The sequence below is a fragment of the Neodiprion pinetum genome, chromosome 3, assembly GCF_021155775.2.
Source record: "Neodiprion pinetum isolate iyNeoPine1 chromosome 3, iyNeoPine1.2, whole genome shotgun sequence".
Taxonomy (NCBI): Eukaryota; Metazoa; Arthropoda; class Insecta; order Hymenoptera; family Diprionidae; genus Neodiprion; species Neodiprion pinetum.
Window position 1 is genome coordinate 42,936,169 of NC_060234.1, and position 17,560 is coordinate 42,953,728.

A 17,560-nucleotide genomic window follows, 5' to 3' on the forward strand; every position below is an offset into this window, starting at 1 on the left:
AGGCTATTTCAATATATTATAATACATATTGCAATTCGTACTGAAATTGAAATGCCAGACCGGCTATAGGATACATATTAAAATAATATAATATAAAAAATTGTGCGCGGGGATGATTGCAGGTGGTACGATTTTGATCGTGATCTATAGACTAAATAAAAATAAATAAATAAATAATATAACAAATTTCATTCATATTCTGTGATGATTGTCTGAATATAAAAGTTTACATGAACTTGAAACACTAACAGGTTACAATTAATTATGATTATGATTATTATTAGTTCGTTAAACAGAGTAACAGACTATTGTACTGTACTAACTAAATGCGCAAACTGATAAACTTCTAGCTCTAAGATACGAGAGACTAATGAGTATAAATGATCAGACGTGGAACAGCACATGCTACAAAATTATATAATTAAATTATACAGAATTACATTTGTAGCAGGAAGGAAACGTTACGATTCAACGACGTATGTATATATACATATATGCATACATACATTAAACATATGTACGTATGTGTATATATATATATATATATACATGTACGTATAACATAACTATAATAGTTTATAAAGTATTTGTTTATCGTTGCGTTCAGAATGATGTACCGAAAAGTTGTATGTAAATTATCATATATTATATTATATCTTCGAAGAGTCATTTAGAATATTCTATAAGGATATTAAATAATACAAAAAATTATATTATATTTCAAAAGCAACACAACAAACCATACTGTACCATACATAGTTTGTGTAACTAAAATAATAATATAATAATAATAACACATGATCATACAATTATAATATAATAAATACTTACCGTATGTCTTATATAAATTACTAATACTTGTACAGTATCCTGTCGTTCCATTTCGTGATGAGTTTCAACTAACTGTTATCTATCGTTAACTAATTTAAGCAATAATTTCGAGAGTACCACTGGGACGCATTGAAATGCGATTACATTCATAGATTTTATTACATTCTTTAAGCCTTTATTTATTTTAATTGTACAAAATGGCGTGTATATCCAACATATTCACTTTCTCGCGGATCAGATAAATCGGGAAAGCACTCGAGTTTAAGTTATGAAACAAACTGATTATCTTGAAAAATAATAAATTACAGTTACATGGTGCAAGGAACTTAAACTTTTAACAACTAGTGCAGCATTGGTATAATTTTTGTGGAGTAAATAGAATAGCATAAACTGTTTCCTGTACACTCTGACAGAGGTTGCGCATGGAACCTCGAATTACTTGCCATGAGTATTTGATAATCAGATTCCAGAGGTCCTAAACCGATTTTCCAACGTTCATATGCCTCCTCAAATAAATAAGCTGTGCTTTTGATTCCAGTCCTGCCAATTGAGATACGGCTGGAGCCATTTGTGCCACATGGTTTTGGTATCCAGTTCCTGAATTCAATTTCAAGTTAGCATGCCGGTTTCATGTTAAATCAAAGATACATTCATTTAAGCAAGTACGGCATTCAACGTCAGCTTAATGAGTTCAAATTATTGAAAAATGTACAAATATAAGAATTTCATTCTTAGAATAATAATTTCAATACTAAATTATTAGACATTATTAGGTACGTAGTGAGAAGTTTTACGTCATTATATCAACTGAAATATAAAGATTTCGAATAGTCTGACTAAGGTAAGACATGGCAAATATAAGGGGAAAAAAACGCTAAACGTAAATAATCGATTGCACTTACCGCTATTAACTTTTTTTTCTCCGTAAGTAACTTTACCGTCGAACTCGTTCAAAGGAACCTTGATATCTGGACCTACTTGCTGAATTGTCACATTCAAATGATCTTCAATTTCTCCCAAGTACTGTGAACAATAATTAAAATCACTAGCCTCAAGATTTAGAATTAGAATAACGTACGGACTTTTCTTCATAAAGCGATATAATGTTGTAGTTGTAAAAAAATTGTAGGTACAATCAGAATTTTCTACAGGTTTTTGACACGTACTCTTGGCTCGTTATACCAGATGCAACAGCCACCTTGATCAGTCAGATTTGTGTTGCTGCAATTCCTGCCTCTGGAGGAACACCATTCTCCGTGATACCAAACTTTTTCCGGTACACTGCTTACTAAAGAAATAGCCAAACCCATTCGTTCAGCTCTACCTACTCTGCCGATCCGGTGTACGTAATTTGATTTTTCGTCTGGTAGGGTGATGTTGATCACTGCAAAGAAAACGAAAAGTAATTATTACGATAAACTTGAAATATAGCATATTGTATTTTTATTTTTTCTTCAGTTATGACAGAAATTCTATTGCTTCCAAGTCTGTTTGAAGGAAAGACCCTAGGTACGTACTGAAGGGAAGACCGGTAATGTCCAATCCTCTGGCAGCGACGTCCGTACAAATTAAAAACTTCACTTCTTGACGCTTAAATTTTTCTAAGTTCGCTTTTCGCTCTTGTGGCTTACGATCTCCGTGAAGGCACACACATGTAAACTCATTACTGCCAATACTCTTTAAATAAGACTCCAAATTATCACAATCGATCTTAGTCCTGCAGAAAATAATAGCACGGTCCATCTTGTGCTCTCTTATGGCACTGACACAGTATTCTCCTTTCAAAATTTTAACAGCTTCAGAAAGTGTCTCTGTAAGCAATCAGGTCTCCAGTTATTATCGTATTTTTCACATAGAGATTGATCAATTTATTTAATTTCAATGTACTGGATGCTGTAATTCTTTTGTCTCGACAGTGAATCAGAAATGATAACAACCTGCGGTATTATTTCCTGGTTTGACATTATCCCTGTAATGTACTCCATCCGTGCGAATGTGTGTTCTCATCGACTGCCAGGATTTGTCTTTCTGGGGGTCCACCATGACAACGACATGATGGACTGTCTCTGGAACTGCATCTTCGCCCTTGAGGTCAACCCAGGTTGGGAAGTGCATCAAACGATCCTGAAATACATGCATATCTTCAATAAAGTTGCATTTTGCGCCTAGTGTGTGGAAAATCTTGACAGTTTCGTGCAATTATGTTTTATTCTTATCATTCATGTTGGTAAACTCTTTACCGCGAGTTTTTTAACTTCGAAGGCGTGTAAAGTGGCCGAACAGACGATCATCTGCAATCTTCTACCATCACATGTAATTTTTGGAATTTGTCTATGCAGTCTATCAATAAGCTCGGTATATCCTTGCTTCAATAAGCCATCAGCTTCATCGAGCACGAAGAATCTGCATCGTGGACAATTGCAAGATTATTACTTACTCTGCTGTTGTTTCAGCACATTCATTAAGTGATATTCGGCTTTCTACCTGCAATGAGTCAAAGACAAGTAGCCACCTTGTATCAGGTCTTCTAATCGGCCAGGTGTTCCCACAACGATATCAATCCCCGAATTCAATGCAGAAATCTGTTCCTTGACATTTACTCCTCCAATCAACAGGAGCTCCCGTACTTTTGGATTATCCAAATGTTTCTTAAACTGAGTTTTTTAAGGGCAATTAGGACAATATTCGAAAAGGATGTATTTAAATTTCTTGTATTAAAAATACATAAACTGGAAGGAATGGATTTAGTACCAACTCTAAATTGCAGCATAAATACCTTTTGTATCTGATTGAAAGTTTGCTCAGCCAATTCGCGAGACGGCTCAATGATTATGGTCTGTGGAGCGTTGTTGGCTGGTTTCAAATTATCGACACCACTTTGTCTATTTCCGGAAACAGTATTGTCTCGAGTAGAAGACTTTGGAGCTGCGGAAATAGCGATGTAGCCTTCGGGTGGCGAGTGTTTGAAGGGTTGAGCTCCAAAGTTGAATGCCATTTCAGCATTTTTCAATACAACCGCGGGGAAGAATATGGAAGATTTTTGTTGCGCGTTCAAAGAAAACGCTTGGCCCAAATCAACACCATTTTTAGTAAAACGAATTTCAGCATTGGTTAAATCTAACAGGCAGCCAATCACATCATGCATCCCAAACGGCTCTCCATAACTATCAAACTGCTTGGCATTCGACTTCTTACCAGTTCCACCAAAACCAAATCCAAACTTATCGGTTCCCAGATCCAAGTTTGCCTGTTATGTAAATACATCTAAGTTTGCTATTGTACTGATTGTTGCAAGAGGGGAAGCTGAGATTGCAAAATAGTGACGATTGAGTGAAATATGGAAATTTGCGTATATGTTTGAACTAGACGTGTAGTATACACATATTTTGAGATTAGTATTCAATTATTGCGACAGGGTCTTTCGTGACAGTGAGTTGATTTTCTCAATTCTTTCCCTATCATGCTAGTGTTACCTGTGGCATAGACCATCCAACACGACAAAGACCTTCATCAGTCACAGTAGCTTCATAATAGAATTTCCCACTACCCTGTACACCTTTGGTTGCACGACAGCCATGCCATTCGCGTTGTTCACGACTTTGACATCGCAAACCATCCGGAGTAACGGCAAGCGCTCGGCCCCTATCAAATAAACTCATCGTCCAGTGTGGGGCTGGAAGATGACGAAATTTTCGAGTGCGCAAATGTGGAATAGACTGCCATGGTAATTCGTGTGTAGGATGGTTGCAGGTTATTAACTGAGCAGCGAGCAAAAAGTGCCTATACACGAAAGACGCATAACCATTGGTACAGAAAAAAAATCTATTAAGTTTCTTATGATTGGCTTTGAAATAAAAACTTACAGACAATGAATATGTTACGTGGAAGACACTTTAAAATCTGTCAATTACATGGATGAAATGCTGACTATCTGCATTACTTCAAATCAAAAAGAAAATATTGCTAATACGAAAGAGCTTGTCTCTTGTCATTGTACATAAACTCTAGAGAATATTGGTAGCAAAATAGCAATTTACAGGACTGTGGACTGGCTTTGGAGATCGTTGCTTTTCCAGATTCGATATCCTTCAGAGTTTCCCATACAGTTTGAAGGATTGGTAAACAGAAGGCACCAGTTTTACCACTACCAGTTTCTGCAGCCATCAATACATCTCCTCCTCCTAAAATTAGGGGAATCGCTTCAGCTTGAACATCTGTTGGCAACCTATAATTGAGAATGTACAATTTAAAATGCTGTAGATTTGTTTTAATCTATAGAATATATAAGATTCTTCCAAACTTTCAGTAAAACGATGGGGCTGCCAATCGGAAATTACTTTTAGAACAAGGATTACTGACTGGTCTATTCATAAAAGACAGTGAAGTGACTGGTAATTAGCTCTGTAACAAACTGTACAGATTTTGACAACTACTATGTTACAATTAATTATTTTCCTAATGTTTATGTGGCATCGCATGTATGAAATGTGCTTGTTTTTTATTGTAAGTAGAACAGAGGCATGAAAGGTGCAAAAGTTGAGCATTCTTACATCCAATCCATGTCTTCAACTGCTTTGGCTATCTCAGGCAGTACGCCCATTTCTGAAAGGTATAGAGAAATGAGAAATGAGTAGTTATTACATGTTGGATATCAGAATAAACATACAAAAATAATATAGAGAAGATTATTTAAAAGAAGCCTGTTATGCATGCTTAGAGCGTAATGTGAGGTAAATAGTATATCGTGTGGCAAGGGATGAAAGTTTGCGATTGCGACAAATGTGCAGTTTGTACCAGAGCGAAGCAGGGGCAGCTATCATATGAGTTGCGATCGTTAACTTTTGGCCCAACTCACACAAAATAGTTTTTATAACGAGTGAAAAGTGGTAGGGCTCTGCGTGGTAGTTTTGCAGGACGCGAGTGGTGAATTTCATCTCCCTAGGAACAAAAGTGAGCTCCCAAGGGACGAAAATAAAACAATTATGGACTGCATATGTGCGAACCAATCTTTACAACACTGAGATAAGATTGGCTGCTTTTGCTCTGCTAAACTGTCATGCAAAGCTGCACTTGTCGTGCAGGTGTAATAAAAAAGTCATATTGAATGGTTCAATAGGTCCAAATGACGTCATTTACGTGTATTAGTTATGCAGTGTGTGAGTCTTAGGGCGAATTGAGAAACTGTAATAGTAAAATTCACCTCAGACGAAATGAATTTCGAAGTTTCCGAACATAACCTAACCTCCGAGTCTAATCTGTACAGCCGACAATTGTGGTACGGTAAAGGTTCGCAAGAAATAGAAATATCATGAAATACGAACCTTCGAAAGCTGTCATGTTTAAGTTTTGACTTTTATGTTTTCAATTATACGATATGAAACAGCAGTTAGTAGCTCAGACTGCTGAGTGCCGGTCCTGTCAATTTCTTGTTCTGCTTCTGGGTTCTGAATCATGGTTCTGAACCCCGTTCTGTACTACATCACATATGTCAATAAAAAAAAAAAAAGAAAAGGAAAACGATGACAGACTTTGTTAGAAACCTTTTTTTTATGTAAACTATGGGAAAATAGCTGAAAGGATTAAAATAAATGGATGAAAATATAATACACATACTATTTGAAAGGAACAGAAAAATCTCTCATTTAAGCCTTTCAGAGAAGTAGAGTGTCTAGATTATTATAGACACACCGACTTTTTTCAATTAAATGGAAAACACAATAGATGTATTGGTAGAAAAACCAAAAAACGGCATTTTCACCTTATTTCGTACCTTTCTGTCTTCTTTTTCACATAACAGTGTAAAGAATGTAGATAACACATACGTGTTTGCATATATTCTATAAACTCATCAGCTAGGACATTCTAACGATTCCATTTCACTACTAAAATTATAAAAACAAATGCTCTGAATCATTTTTATGGAGAATATAGGCAGCTCACTATCATATTTCCAAATATCGACGTCCACTATCTCACTCCAATTCATTTTCATTTGATAGAGAAATAAAGAAATAGCACGAATTCTACGAAATCGCAAAAGTAAATTCGTAAAATTCGTGACATTTCTTTATTTCTACGTCAAGTGAAAATGCATGGAGCGTTTTCGTTCAGAATGGCATATAGAGTAGGGCTGTTAAGCCCATTTTCGCAATATTTAGAGATATGTACATACGTCAGCATCGAAATTGACGAGTCAAAATCCTCGGTGTACAATTAACCGAAATAACGTAAAACTCTAAATTATGCGACCCTCAATTCTCTATATATCCGTTCGTTCAGACAAAATGAAATCGTCTTGGTTGAACCGGTTTATTCAGCGTCAACGATTGTTTGCAAAGGCTTTGTATTCAGTATCAAATTTGCTGTCAGTCGGGCAGTTCGTTTTGAGGTGGTAAGTTAGAAATATACGTCGAAAATGTGGCGAAACGAGTTTAAGCGAAAGAAAAATAGCATTAAATTTATATATTATATTGAAGTTAGTAACCGTCGGAGGATTAATGTTGGGTAATTTTCGTCGAGTGATGGTCAATTGAAGAGACATTTTTTCTCTACTACAAACAAAATGAAACCAATCTTTGGTAAGTTTAAATTATTTAAATTTATATAATCAGAACAACTCTTATGCGGACATTGCAAACTTAAGGTTGTGCAGAGAAGTCGATTCACAGTGAAAAGTACAATAAAAAAATTTTGAATACAGGAATATTCCGAAATTCACACAGAAGTGACCGACCACGAAAACTGTCCTCACGAAATGAACGAAATATTCTGCGACAAGTAAAAGAAATCCCAACAATAACAAAGTTGATAAGCGATTTTCACTCATTTATTCAATCCACCAACTTTCAACCTATGTATCAAATACAAGACGAATATTTAGGTGCACACTAGTGTCAACCTTTATCATAGAAAATTTGATTATCTACAAAATGAAACCAAAAACAGCTTCCCAACTTGTATAGTTTTCGAGATATTTCGGTTAGAGTATTTGAAAAAATTCTAACCGGTCGAGTATCACCTTTTAGAATTTTGCTACCGAGTTCCACGCAGTTTCACGAGGCTTCGTTTATAGCTGAAAAATAAGTTTTCAGAGGGTATGTAAGAAGATAGTAAAAAAAGTTATAAAAAAAAACCGGCCTAATGTATATATATTGCCCATATGTGACCACGCGGCAGCGTCGCGGTCGTCCCGCATCAAGTCCACGCTGTGTTATGCATTCGCATAATACATAATAGGTAAAAATCATAGCCATTTCCGCAGAAGAGGGACATTGCAGGATGGGTAGACTATCATTGCTCTGCAGTTTATTCTATATGCACATGTGGATCTGGCAAACGATGTGTTCTTCCGCGTCATCGGTAATAACGTGATAGTATTATAGGTAGGTATAAGAAAGCCGCACGAAAATTGTAATGCACCGATATTAATCCGTGACGCAGCCTGCTCGCAATAATCCCGCGACTGTCAGATAGCCATAATCGGTGTTATCTCAATATACCGTAGTATAGATAACATCCCAAAAACTACCAGTTGTAGTGGCTCAGATTTTGACATGTTTTCTTATTCATGTAGAATCCATTCCCATTCATGAAATTCCGTGTTCGGTTGTATCAGTGATTTTACGCGATGAAAATCGAATCTATTCGTTGACATTCGAATAAAATAAACATGAACCAGACGTCATCCAGTGGCATTGATAAACCGTACGATACCGTCGGATTCTACATTGGATTGGGTTTGGCCATAGGCTCCAGTATTTTTATAGGTTAGTAAAGGTGAAATTCTGTGCATGCGATAGATTTTGACGTAAAGAATATGCAATAAGATATTATACTCTGCAATACACTGTCGAAACAACAATACTAATAATTATTAAAACGTCATTTTCTTCAATATTTTTCCTATTTATAATCAGAGATCATCAAATTAACAGCAAGATAGAGTAATTGTAAGCCTGACAGCTGACACCTTGTGAGTCATAACCATTGATCTCAGGCAAAAGTATTTTTAATCATTACTTTCAAAGCTCTCTATGAACAACCATTTCTTTTAAAACAAGTTTATACATATACTGTTTGATACAAAAAACGTTCTGTAAACTTGTTTATGTACTTCAGGTGGAAGTTTCATTATAAAAAAGAAAGCTCTCATCCGGATACAACAACAGGGTTCGGTACGTGCTGGTTCAGGAGGATTTGCATACCTTAAGGAATGGATATGGTGGGCAGGCTTATTGTCTAGTAAGTATGGCTCGATTTACAATATTTTGCTGCACAACAATAAATTTATGAGATGGTATGGGGAAAATTATTTTCATTACAACAATAGGTGGCATGATTTTTCCGTTTTTTAGACAAAAATTACACATTGTCTTTTTATGGCATAAATTATATACATTTATTATTCTAGTGGGAATTGGGGAAGCAGCAAATTTTGCCGCCTATGCTTTTGCTCCAGCATCTCTCGTCACACCTCTCGGGGCTCTCAGCGTCTTGGTTGCCGCTGTATTGGCATCTAAGTTCTTGAACGAAAACTTGAATCTTCTGGGAAAGGTTGGCTAGTTTGGAATAAACTATATCGTGCCTTTGGCATTAAATAGTTTAAAACGTGGCGCCCTACTTTAATATAATTTTTCAGATCGGGTGCTTCCTATGCATTGTTGGTTCAACAATGATAGTAATCCACGCCCCAAAAGAAGAAGAGATCGAGAATCTTGAAGTCCTCCTATCAAAAATTCAAGAGCCTGGTTTCATTTGTTACATTGTGATAATAATTACCGCTAGTGTCTTCATAGTTTACCAATTCGAATCAACTCACGGCCGACAGAATGTGATAATCTATGTTCTCATTTGCTCCTCTATTGGTTCCTTAACTGTGATGAGCTGCAAAGGTCTTGGTCTTGCATTAAAAGAAACTATTTCAGGCAGCGCAAATGAATTGGAAAACTGGCTTACTTGGGTCCTTCTGCTCACTGTAATTTTATGCGTGAGTGTGCAAATGAACTACCTGAACAAGGCTCTAGACTTATTCAACACAGGAATAGTGACTCCCGTTTACTATGTATTCTTTACGACTTTTGTGATAATGGCGTCGGCGATACTCTTCCAGGAGTGGAGGCACATGTCCGCAACTAATATATTAGGCTCAGTTTGCGGATTCTCCACTGTGCTTGTTGCTATTGTTTTATTAAATGCCTTCAAAGATTTGGATATCAGTTATCGCAGCATTCAAGGAATCTTGAGGCCAAGGAGAGAGCTTGTCACCTCTTGTGACTTTAGGTGGGAAGCGAGGGAGCACTCCGTCCTCATTAGTAACCAGTCTGAATCTGATCAGGACAATACTTATGGAAGTCCTAGTATTACCAGAACTGTGTGACAGTTGGTATTCTAATTTTAAATAATCAGGCTTCCCGGATGGTTGAAAATAGATGAGTACTGCAATCTTTTTTAAAGACTATGCAAGAGGCACGAAGTTACTGTACTTAGAAGGAGAATTAAGAAGCAAGCAGGGACTAATTGTAATATGGGTGGCAATATTTTTACATAATGTACAGTAGACGTTGAATAGATTGGATCATAGAACACATTCTCAGGAATGCATTCCAGTTGCCGAGCAGCTCTTCCTGTGTCTTCAATGTAGGCTGGAAACAGGGTTTACCATGTGACTTAAAGCTTGGTGTGTTTTCGTTCAACTAGTTATACGAATTGTGATAATGAATCGTAATGACTTAATTCTTTGAATTTAAATCGTTGTAAGTGAAGATTGTTTTTGGATAGTGTAATGATGTATATTACCGAATATCTTCCAACCATGCGATAGAATCGTGAGCACCTAGGCCAGTGAACGCTTGAGAATTCATTCAATGTAAATATATACATCATAAGTTTATAGTAAGAAATGTAAATGTGTTAACTTATAACTGTAAAAGAAAAATTTGAGATTGCATTATTAATCGATCTAAGTATGACATATATATAAATATATATAATAAATTGTATACAAATTACAAGTATATGTATAATTTAGGAAAACACTGTGACCATTTATTGGTAATATTGCTGCCACCCAATTCTTTGCGCATATCACTGTATTACAAGAGACAACGGGTTTGACATCTATTGTTAGTAATCTTTCGCGGCCGGAAATGATAATCGAGAATATAAGGAGGCGCGTGCGCCGTGATGTGAGGCGGTAATGAAAAATCGTACAAAACATCGCCATCACGGTTAAAAATGGCGTTCGGTCTAGCTGCGTTTTCATACATTGTTGCATTAATTATCGACGCCTTTTTAATATTCTTTTCGATATTTCACGTAAGTCAACTGAATATCGCATTATTGCTCAATTGATTAAAACAGTGCAAAACCTTGCTGTTACCTGGCCTTTTTTGAGATTGACATAACCTCAAATTTAGCCTGTGCGTAATCTAAGATTTAATGTTTAACACACCCTTCTTCTAGGTCATCGCTTTTGATGAATTAAAAACAGAGTACAAAAATCCAATCGATCAATGCAACAGTCTAAACCCGGTAAGTTTTAGAGAATTCAATGATTTGAAACACAACTTCGGAACTCAGTGAAATTACAATCTTCATAATTTATTAAATAAGTGATAACGTGGACGGAAAAAATCTATTGTTAGCTGAGTTTGCTTTTAGCTCGACCTTTGTAACGTAAATTAAATTCGTTATGATCGACACAATTTCTGTACGCTATTGAGTCGATATCTTATCAATTATTCTTGGAACATATAGTAGATACTTCAAACATAGAACAACGCTACATTTATTTCCTGTTCTATTTACCTTATTTCTTACGCATTTTCAGCTTGTCGTTCCAGAGTACCTTCTACACGTTTTTTTTAACGTACTCTTCTTGATTGCCGGAGAATGGTTCTCCTTAATTTTGAACCTTCCTTTGCTCGTCTATCACTTCCTTAGATTTCGGAACAGGCCTGTGATGTCTGAACTCGGTCTTTACGATCCTACAACTATAATGAACGCGTCTGACTTAACGAGATGTCAACGAGAAGGCTGGGTCAAACTGGCGTTTTATCTTTTGTCCTTTTTTTACTACCTTTACGGGTAAGGAAAATTCACAAATTAACATTACTAATCAAGTAGGGTTGCAAAAAACTTAAAAAATAATAAGAATTACTCATGTGAAGTTTTGCGTATGAATCTAAAGATGTTTTTCAGTTATTAGAATTTAAAAATGGGATTAATCTAAAATACAACAACATTGCGAATATTTATAGCTGCATATATTTGTTTAGCATATATTATTTAGGTGTATATGAATACTTAAAATATCGAATTTTTGTTTTCTGTTTCAGAATGATCAGCTCCCTCATTCAATGAGCAAATCTCATTGTCAGCAATCATGATCATGGTTCCATTTTAACATCTAACTAACCACTAGAGATTAGTATTAAATAAGTCTTATGTGCGAATAAATTCAGGCAACACATCTGTTTGAATGGAAACGATGTAAAATGTGTATAAATATGGAGAACTACTTGTGTTTATAAATAATTAATTGTGTAACGTGCGTAATTTGGTGAATGTCTGAAAAGCATTTCTTTTGTACCATTGCATTCGTTTCCTTGAAGTTTCATTGATTCGTTTGACTTTTGGGTGGAGTGAAAAAGGTGTTAATAATAAGTAGGTATTTATTTGGGTTACTTAATTTTATCTTATCACTACCTCAATCGTGCGTTTAGTTTCTTAATTTTCCAGTCTGCTGCCACAATATTACACCTGTAGTATTAATATACAAAGAATTAGAAAATGTTGATTTTCAGTGAAGCCAGGAACTAAATGAACAAATTTTTAAGTGAAAAGTTTTATAAATTACAAGTGACACTATATTAATACTTGGTATGATGAAAAATCTAGAATGTCGGCAGATTTGTGTGTTTTGTATTCCTCACAATATAGAAACTACACGTTTTAAGAAAGTGATATTCTATTTTTGCGACTGACAAAATCAGCTCCAACTTTTTATGTCGTATTCTATTGTATTGACTAGCACTTTATGCTTGTTATATCGCAAATAGAATGAGTAATGTCTCCAATAGGCTTATCATTAACAATTACACGTGTATGACACATACACGTGCACACACCGAAAACATTCTTTAATGAAGAGTACTTCGTATAAAAAGAGAAAAAAGCTTTTGAAAAAGACGATTAATAATTAAATTTGATATAGTTTAAAACTAAAGCGATGTTTGGCAAGAAAATGATATACCCTAAACCTTTTTAAATTAAAGAAATAAACCGGGTCTCATTTCTAGATTACAGCATTGGATTAAAAGTTTTGTATAACATGATTCAATACTTGCTAGGTCACCTCAATTAACATTAGCATTAAATATTTTGTGAATTCCCAAGCCAAAGATATGAACTTTCTAAGTTCTCACAGTGGAATGATGTTACAAAGTCATATGTTTTGCTACTGATCAGTCAGTTTTTCCTAATATTTTTAGGAAATTTTTGTGAAAAATCATGAAAGCAAAAAATGCTCCAGATAGAAATTTTGTAGCTTGCTTGTGACTGTCATTCTTTGTTGCGAGGCAATGCATTCGCATATTATAAAAATATGAAATTAAGCACACTATTAAAAAGTATCTACAGTCTTGGGAGACAGGACAGTTAGACTTGATTTCTGGTTACAAAAACCACCAAATCGCTTGTACCTATATACACAAGTTGATATTTATCTGCTTAATTTTTCTTTAAGCCAGTCTTCTGTGAGTTCATCCAACTCTCGTACCTCGTAGACTCTAGTGAGGTCAGCTTCCTTTTGAAGTGCTAACTTTGTCCCGGCATACATAATCTGCAGTTCCATTTGGCTATCTCTTGGAGTATAGTAGATAAAACACATCGGATAAGACAGTCTCCCATCCGCGTGTTCCATTTTGTAACTATATACTATGTATCTTGGCTGGTGGCCGGGCAGCGAGTCTTGTAGCTCGTCAATTGTAATGTCCTGCAAAACAGTGGGCGAGTCGTTAGAAACCAAATATCATTGATTGTAAATATGATCTCACCTCTAGCAGCTCGTCAATGCAAATTTTCTGCCTTTCTCTGACCACTTTAACTGAAATACAATTCAAACTATGATTAATAAGGGTTCCTATTTTTTTTTTCACCATTTTATGAATCGACTTACGAATCAATGCAGCATTATTTTTGTTCTTGCGAAATCGAAACTTTTTCAATTCCTCTTTGACATCATCTTCGATGTCGCATACTTTCACGTTTGAAGACTGAAGAAATAAGAATAACAATAACTCATGACATAATAAGAATAACTGTTTATAAAAATATTCTGACGCATTCATTTGTTACACTGTGTCCCACCAGTATTCTTCCTTCCCAATTAACTGAGAGTTTACTATTATTCGACAATGAAAATTAACGATATCTTACCATGGTTCCCCAACGTTTTCACTGTTTTACAATCGGTTAGTGCTTTCTGGTGCAATCTGAATTAATGAGTGTGTTAACTGCTAAGTGACAGCTGACAATGAGTAAACTTCGGGAGGTGGTAGAAAAAGTAATTCCAGGAAGGCAATCGGTTGATTGAACACTGTAACTGTACTTAAATGAATATCACGAAATGTCACAAATTTATTTACTGTGTATTTACTGAATATCATACAGGCATTGACAAACACTGTACATATTCTTCACGTCTGCTTTCTAATGCATGTAATTGATAAATAAAAATTAGGTATTACGGACAAAGTATACGATACGTACGTACGCAACGAGAAACACTGTAGCTTTACGATACACTGAACGTAACGCCGTGTCATCCGTGTGTATTTGCAATTTCCATGCATATGAAATACGTGCGTTCATAGCATCCCGCGGATGATAAAAACTGCCTTATCATCTCTTGGTACGCTTTTACCAGGCCAAATATTTTGGATAACAGATATAATTTTCCAGAATATATCGACGTTTTGCGAGTCTATTATCCATAAGCGATCCCTTGTGAATTTTGTTGAGGAAAATTTATTTGACGACTTCGCTTACAATTAAAATTGCAGAAGTGTAATTAGGGCGATTCCGGTCGGTAATGAAGAAATCGAAAGTCACACTTACAGTTAGTTCTCCGTGAGCTTAACCGTCGGGTAGGGCTCGCTGACACTGCTGACCTGCTGACAGCCAGCTAAAGCGACGTCCTAGAACTTGGGATTCGGATTTTGGGATATAATTGGTTTGTGTCATCCGACTGTCGCGTTGCAATAGCTCAACATATTTGGTGCGTGTTTTCGATTGACGCTGCGGACATTTTAGGCGATAAATGTACACCGTAACAGTGCTCGACTGCTCCATGGTAAAATTCTACAAATGATAACGGTGTCGGTTGTCTTGAGCAATACGATTTCACGGAATTATCTGTCTGCCGGCAACTTGAACTGTTCGAACCACTGCCATAACCACCCATTAACGGCCGAAAAATGACAGTTATGGAGTTTTTCGGATGCGCCCTCCTAGCGTTTGGACCGCCGCTAGCGATGTTCACTTTTACCGTCGCCGTTGAACCGATAAGAATAATAATTCTCATTGCCAGCGCCTTTTTCTGGCTGATAGCCCTCCTCCTCTCCGCTATTCTCTGGTACGTTGTTGTACCACTCCAGAACGAGCTCGCCTTCGGGCTTGTCTTCTCAGTGCTGTTTCAAGAGGCGTTTCGATTCCTGCTGTATTGGGTGCTGAGGAATGCCGAACGCGGCTTAGAGAAGGTGACGACTGCCCACGTCGCCGAAAGCAGACATGTCTTCGCCTATGTTTGCGGCTTGGGATTTGGAGTGATGAGTGGTGCCTTTGCCCTTGTTAATGTTCTCGCTGATGCGATCGGTCCAGGAACAATGGGGCTGCACCAAGGATCCGAGTATTTCTTCATAGTATCTGCAACCACGACGCTGTGCTTCATCCTTCTTCACACGTTCTGGGGGATTATATTCTTTGCTGCGCTGGACAGGCGAAGCAAAGCCCATCTTGCATGGGTCGTAGGATCTCATTTGTTCGCATCCTGCATGACTCTGCTTAATAGATATGAGATTTACGCTGTCAGCCTCATATCGGCTTACTCCGTCCTGGTTGCTACTGTAGTTATAGCATTCAGAATTGTCGGTGGAAAAGCGGAGAATATATCGAGATGCTTTTCACTGAAATGAGAGTCAATTCTAGAACGAATCAGACGATATGAAATTATTTATGAATTACTAAAAGATTACGAATACTAATTGAAGTTCTGGGTGTGTGGACAAATAATGAAAGAACACGGCGGCGTTATCCAACTTACAATTAGACGAGCTTAATACTTTAATACTTAGAGCTGTTATATATTGTATGCCGTCGTGAAGATATGAAAGGTGAAGAGGTGTTAAAACTAAACTTTAAAGAAATTTTTCATGAATTTATTTGCATCACTATTTCCAAGAGCCAATGTTGCTCAAATGGTAGTAAATTGATGCGTGACATACTATTGTATTGTCTTGTGCAGTTTTCTTATTGTTAGTAACATGTTTTGCTCAGTTTCCTTTTTTCTTCTATTTCCTTTTCCAACCAACAAATGCTACATTTTGGTAATGTGTAAAAGAAAATCACTGCAAAGCTGAGTAGGACTAATAGTTAAAATTTTTCAATATTTTGCGTAACGGATACAGACTGTCCCCATTGAATATATAAATTTCCTTGCATATTTCCTATGCTTATTATTAGAAGTTGAATAATTCATCAGGAAATATGTTCAACAGATTATAATTAAACTATGAAAATCATTAGAGTTATTTGTGTTTGACCTTTGAGGCGAAGGTCTTTTCTGCAGATAAATGAGATGTGTTTATCACATTTGTTGATGCCGAATTGTAAGCCTTTAACGTCCTTGACTATATAAAATAATAAGATGTTAAAGTAATAATTGTTTATGGAAAATTTTCTCGGATATCTTGAACAACGGCCTGATTTTATGTGAAACCTCAGGTTGGAATATTTAGAAATAGTGTTTCTAACGAACAATGTATTGATGCAAAATTATGAGGAATGTTGGTGACTTCTTTGAAAACTGTATAATATAGAATATGGTTTATGTAGAACAATTCTGTGAAGAAGAACCTTGATATTTTGCACCATGTTTCGTGCTTCACCTGCTGATTTACAATAATTAATTAATCTATATAATTCATACAACTGCATTTTGTATGCCATTCGAATAAATACTTTTTTATATCACCAACGTATTTTTCTACAGGGAATATTTCTTGAACTAAGCCACTCAAGTCAGGTAATTTGCTCTGTGCCTAATTCGAAGTTGTATTTCCTGTATCTATACCCATAAGTATTTAATACACATTTTCATTACCCATAATAAATTAAGTTGTAAAATTTTGAACCATTTATTTACTTAATAATTGCTATTTGTAATTTTATAAATGATATTCGGGATTTCACGCTGACAAGAGAAACTGATCAAATAAAGACGGACTCGTTTGTCCGGAATTTCTCTAGGTGTGCTGCATAGTGTTTAATTTTTTTCGTAATGAATATACTTATAATGTACTTGGGTATTCCAGTAAAAATTTGTAGAAACTTGAAAACTTGCTAACTTGTTCTACTACGGGGTCTGTTTCTAGAATTAATGAACTACCTTAGTGTCGAATTAATTTAGATTTATAACATCCATCAGAGTATGAAATGTGCGTTTGAATAA

General features: G+C 35.9%; 5 protein-coding genes across 12 annotated transcripts; 3 read left to right on the plus strand and 2 right to left on the minus strand.

Annotated features, from left to right (window-relative positions):
- Window positions 1–945: 945 nt before the first annotated feature.
- Window positions 946–6,266, minus strand: Ddx1 (ATP-dependent RNA helicase Ddx1). 2 transcript variants are annotated; one of them, XM_046617816.2, is made up of 12 exons: window positions 6,153–6,266; window positions 5,382–5,433; window positions 4,869–5,056; window positions 4,305–4,504; window positions 3,608–4,078; window positions 3,316–3,485; window positions 3,072–3,234; window positions 2,769–2,955; window positions 2,349–2,642; window positions 1,998–2,215; window positions 1,734–1,854; window positions 946–1,428 (listed from the first exon to the last, which is right to left on the minus strand). In XM_046617816.2, exons 1-12 carry the CDS (start codon window positions 6,166–6,168, stop codon window positions 1,307–1,309), a joined length of 2,202 nt encoding a protein of 733 aa, XP_046473772.1. In that variant the 5' UTR covers window positions 6,169–6,266; the 3' UTR covers window positions 946–1,306. The 2 variants fall into 2 exon arrangements, with proteins under 2 accessions (XP_046473772.1, XP_046473773.1); XM_046617817.2 differs by lacking the exon at window positions 6,153–6,266 and adding an exon at window positions 6,032–6,050.
- A 1,801-nt stretch (window positions 6,267–8,067) lies between these two features.
- Window positions 8,068–10,863, plus strand: spict (magnesium transporter spict). 4 transcript variants are annotated; one of them, XM_046617824.2, is made up of 5 exons: window positions 8,069–8,213; window positions 8,405–8,597; window positions 8,950–9,072; window positions 9,242–9,384; window positions 9,470–10,863. In XM_046617824.2, the coding sequence occupies exons 2-5, from the start codon at window positions 8,501–8,503 to the stop codon at window positions 10,205–10,207; spliced, it is 1,101 nt and encodes a 366-aa protein (XP_046473780.1). In that variant the 5' UTR covers window positions 8,069–8,213; window positions 8,405–8,500; the 3' UTR covers window positions 10,208–10,863. The 4 variants fall into 4 exon arrangements, with proteins under 4 accessions (XP_046473782.1, XP_046473780.1, XP_068990131.1 ...); XM_046617826.2 differs by lacking the exon at window positions 8,405–8,597 and having other exon boundaries at window positions 8,068–8,213; XM_069134030.1 differs by lacking the exon at window positions 8,405–8,597 and having other exon boundaries at window positions 8,069–8,190.
- A 129-nt stretch (window positions 10,864–10,992) lies between these two features.
- cni (protein cornichon) lies at window positions 10,993–12,466 on the plus strand. The gene is made up of 4 exons (XM_046617829.2): window positions 10,993–11,145; window positions 11,293–11,361; window positions 11,660–11,916; window positions 12,168–12,466. Exons 1-4 carry the CDS (start codon window positions 11,065–11,067, stop codon window positions 12,190–12,192), a joined length of 432 nt encoding a protein of 143 aa, XP_046473785.1. The 5' UTR covers window positions 10,993–11,064; the 3' UTR covers window positions 12,193–12,466.
- On the minus strand, window positions 11,703–14,709 carry LOC124214997 (Glia maturation factor). Of its 4 annotated transcripts, none has more exons than XM_046617831.2 (5): window positions 14,602–14,709; window positions 14,269–14,428; window positions 14,009–14,105; window positions 13,887–13,936; window positions 11,703–13,825 (listed from the first exon to the last, which is right to left on the minus strand). In XM_046617831.2, exons 2-5 carry the CDS (start codon window positions 14,269–14,271, stop codon window positions 13,553–13,555), a joined length of 423 nt encoding a protein of 140 aa, XP_046473787.1. In that variant the 5' UTR covers window positions 14,272–14,428; window positions 14,602–14,709; the 3' UTR covers window positions 11,703–13,552. The 4 variants fall into 4 exon arrangements, with proteins under 4 accessions (XP_046473787.1, XP_046473788.1, XP_046473789.1 ...); XM_046617832.2 differs by having other exon boundaries at window positions 14,269–14,434; window positions 14,602–14,671; XM_046617833.2 differs by having other exon boundaries at window positions 14,606–14,636.
- A 287-nt stretch (window positions 14,710–14,996) lies between these two features.
- On the plus strand, window positions 14,997–17,090 carry aph-1 (gamma-secretase subunit Aph-1). Its single transcript, XM_046617828.2, has one exon. The coding sequence runs from the start codon at window positions 15,309–15,311 to the stop codon at window positions 16,023–16,025; it is 717 nt and encodes a 238-aa protein (XP_046473784.1). The 5' UTR covers window positions 14,997–15,308; the 3' UTR covers window positions 16,026–17,090.
- Window positions 17,091–17,560: the final 470 nt, after the last annotated feature.